Source organism: Coptis chinensis, chromosome 1 (assembly GCF_015680905.1).
Source record: "Coptis chinensis isolate HL-2020 chromosome 1, ASM1568090v1, whole genome shotgun sequence".
Classification (NCBI taxonomy): domain Eukaryota; kingdom Viridiplantae; phylum Streptophyta; class Magnoliopsida; order Ranunculales; family Ranunculaceae; genus Coptis; species Coptis chinensis.
In genome coordinates this window covers 47,509,187-47,510,852 of record NC_141456.1, presented here as the reverse complement: position 1 = coordinate 47,510,852, position 1,666 = coordinate 47,509,187, and the positions used below count along the sequence as shown (strand labels likewise).

Below are 1,666 nucleotides of genomic sequence, written 5' to 3'. Positions count from 1 at the left end.
TTTTGCGAGAGTTTAATATGAAGCTTAATCCGGAAAAGTGTACTTTCAGAGTCAGTTCAGGCAAGTTTTTGGGCTACATCGTTACAAAGTGGAGTATCGATGCTAATCCTAATCAAATACGAGCACTCCAGCAAATGCCATCTCCTACAACTAGAAAGCAGATACAAAGGTTAACGGGAAGAATAGCGGCACTCAATAGATTCATCTCCAGAACTTCGGATTGATGTAAGCCACTTTTTAAATTGCTTAAAAATAATGTTAAATTCTATTGGAATGAGGAATGTGGAGAAGCATTTTCTGAATTAAAGAAGTATATGCAAGAAATGCCAACACTTACAAAACCAGATGAGGGAGAAAGTTTGCTCCTTTATTTGGTTGTATCAGATTTTGCTATAAGCTTTGTCCTTGTGAAAGTAGAAAATGGTTTGGAAAGGCCGGTATATTTTCAGAGCAAAATGATGCTCGAGGCGGAGACTCGATATTCCATTATGGAGAAATATGCTTTGGCACTGTTATTTTCATCTCAGAGGTTGAAGCCATATTTTCAAGCACATTCTGTGATAGTGATGACGAATTTACAGCTAAAACAAACTCTAGCAAAAACTGCTAAGTCAAGAAGGATGTCTAAATGGTCGGTGCTAATAAACGAGTTCGGAGTGGAGTATCGAAATCGAGTATTAGAGAAAAGTCAGGTTTTGGCCGACTTTCTGGCAGATTTTCCATCTGAGGATGCTAGCTGGGGTATGGAGGAAGAGGAGTTCTCAATCCTCCAAGAGCCTGAAGATGTTTTCGATGCAAACGATCCATGGGAGGGTACAAATGGTTGGAGATTATTTGTCGATGGATCATCTAGAGGTAAGGGGTGTGGCATCAGGGTGGTGTTGGTTACTCCTGAAAATCAAAGGCTCAAAATGGCAATAACATTGGGTTTTCATGCATCTAATAACGAGGTTGAGTATGAAGCTTTAATAGTGGGTCTCGAGATGGCTAGGTCTCTCAATGTAAAAGAGTTATCAATTTTCAGTGATTCATTGCTCGTGGTTAGCCAGATCAACGAAGAATATATGGGAAAGTGTGAAAACATGGTGCTTTATTTAAACTTCATAAAATCTAAGTTGAGGAATTTCAATAAGATAAAGCTCCAGCATCTCAACAGAAATGAGAACAGGGATGCTAATGCTTTGGCTTATGTTGCAGCGATGTTGGAAAATACAGAGGGTCGCACTTTGCATATCGGAGTTCAACAGAGGCCAAGCATCGACATTGACGATTCAAAAGTGATAGAAATTGACACACTGGGGGCGTCATGGATGAAAGCATATATCTCATATTTGTCTGAGGATAAAGTAGTGGATGAAAAAAATAAGGCCAGAAAGATCAAATCTGGTGCTTAAAGATATGTATTGATTGATAATGAGTTATATCAAAAGAATCATAGAGGTCCACATTTGAAATGCATATCGTTTGAAGAAGCACATCTAATCATTGTAGAGCTTCACGAAGGCGAGTGTAGAAACCACTCAGCTGGTAGATCATTGGCCAATAAAATAACGAGACAGGGATATTTTTTGCCTCAAATGTGAAGGGACTGTCTTAGATATGTGAAAAAGTGTGTACAGTGCCAAGTTCATGGGAAAGACATACATGATCTAACTGAAGAGTTACA

General features: G+C 38.9%; 1 protein-coding gene across 1 annotated transcript; it reads left to right on the top strand.

Moving 5' to 3' along the window:
• Positions 1–323: 323 nt before the first annotated feature.
• Positions 324–1,394, top strand: LOC147524325 (uncharacterized). The gene has a single exon (XM_086574285.1). It carries the CDS (start codon positions 324–326, stop codon positions 1,392–1,394), a length of 1,071 nt encoding a protein of 356 aa, XP_086430411.1.
• Positions 1,395–1,666: the final 272 nt, after the last annotated feature.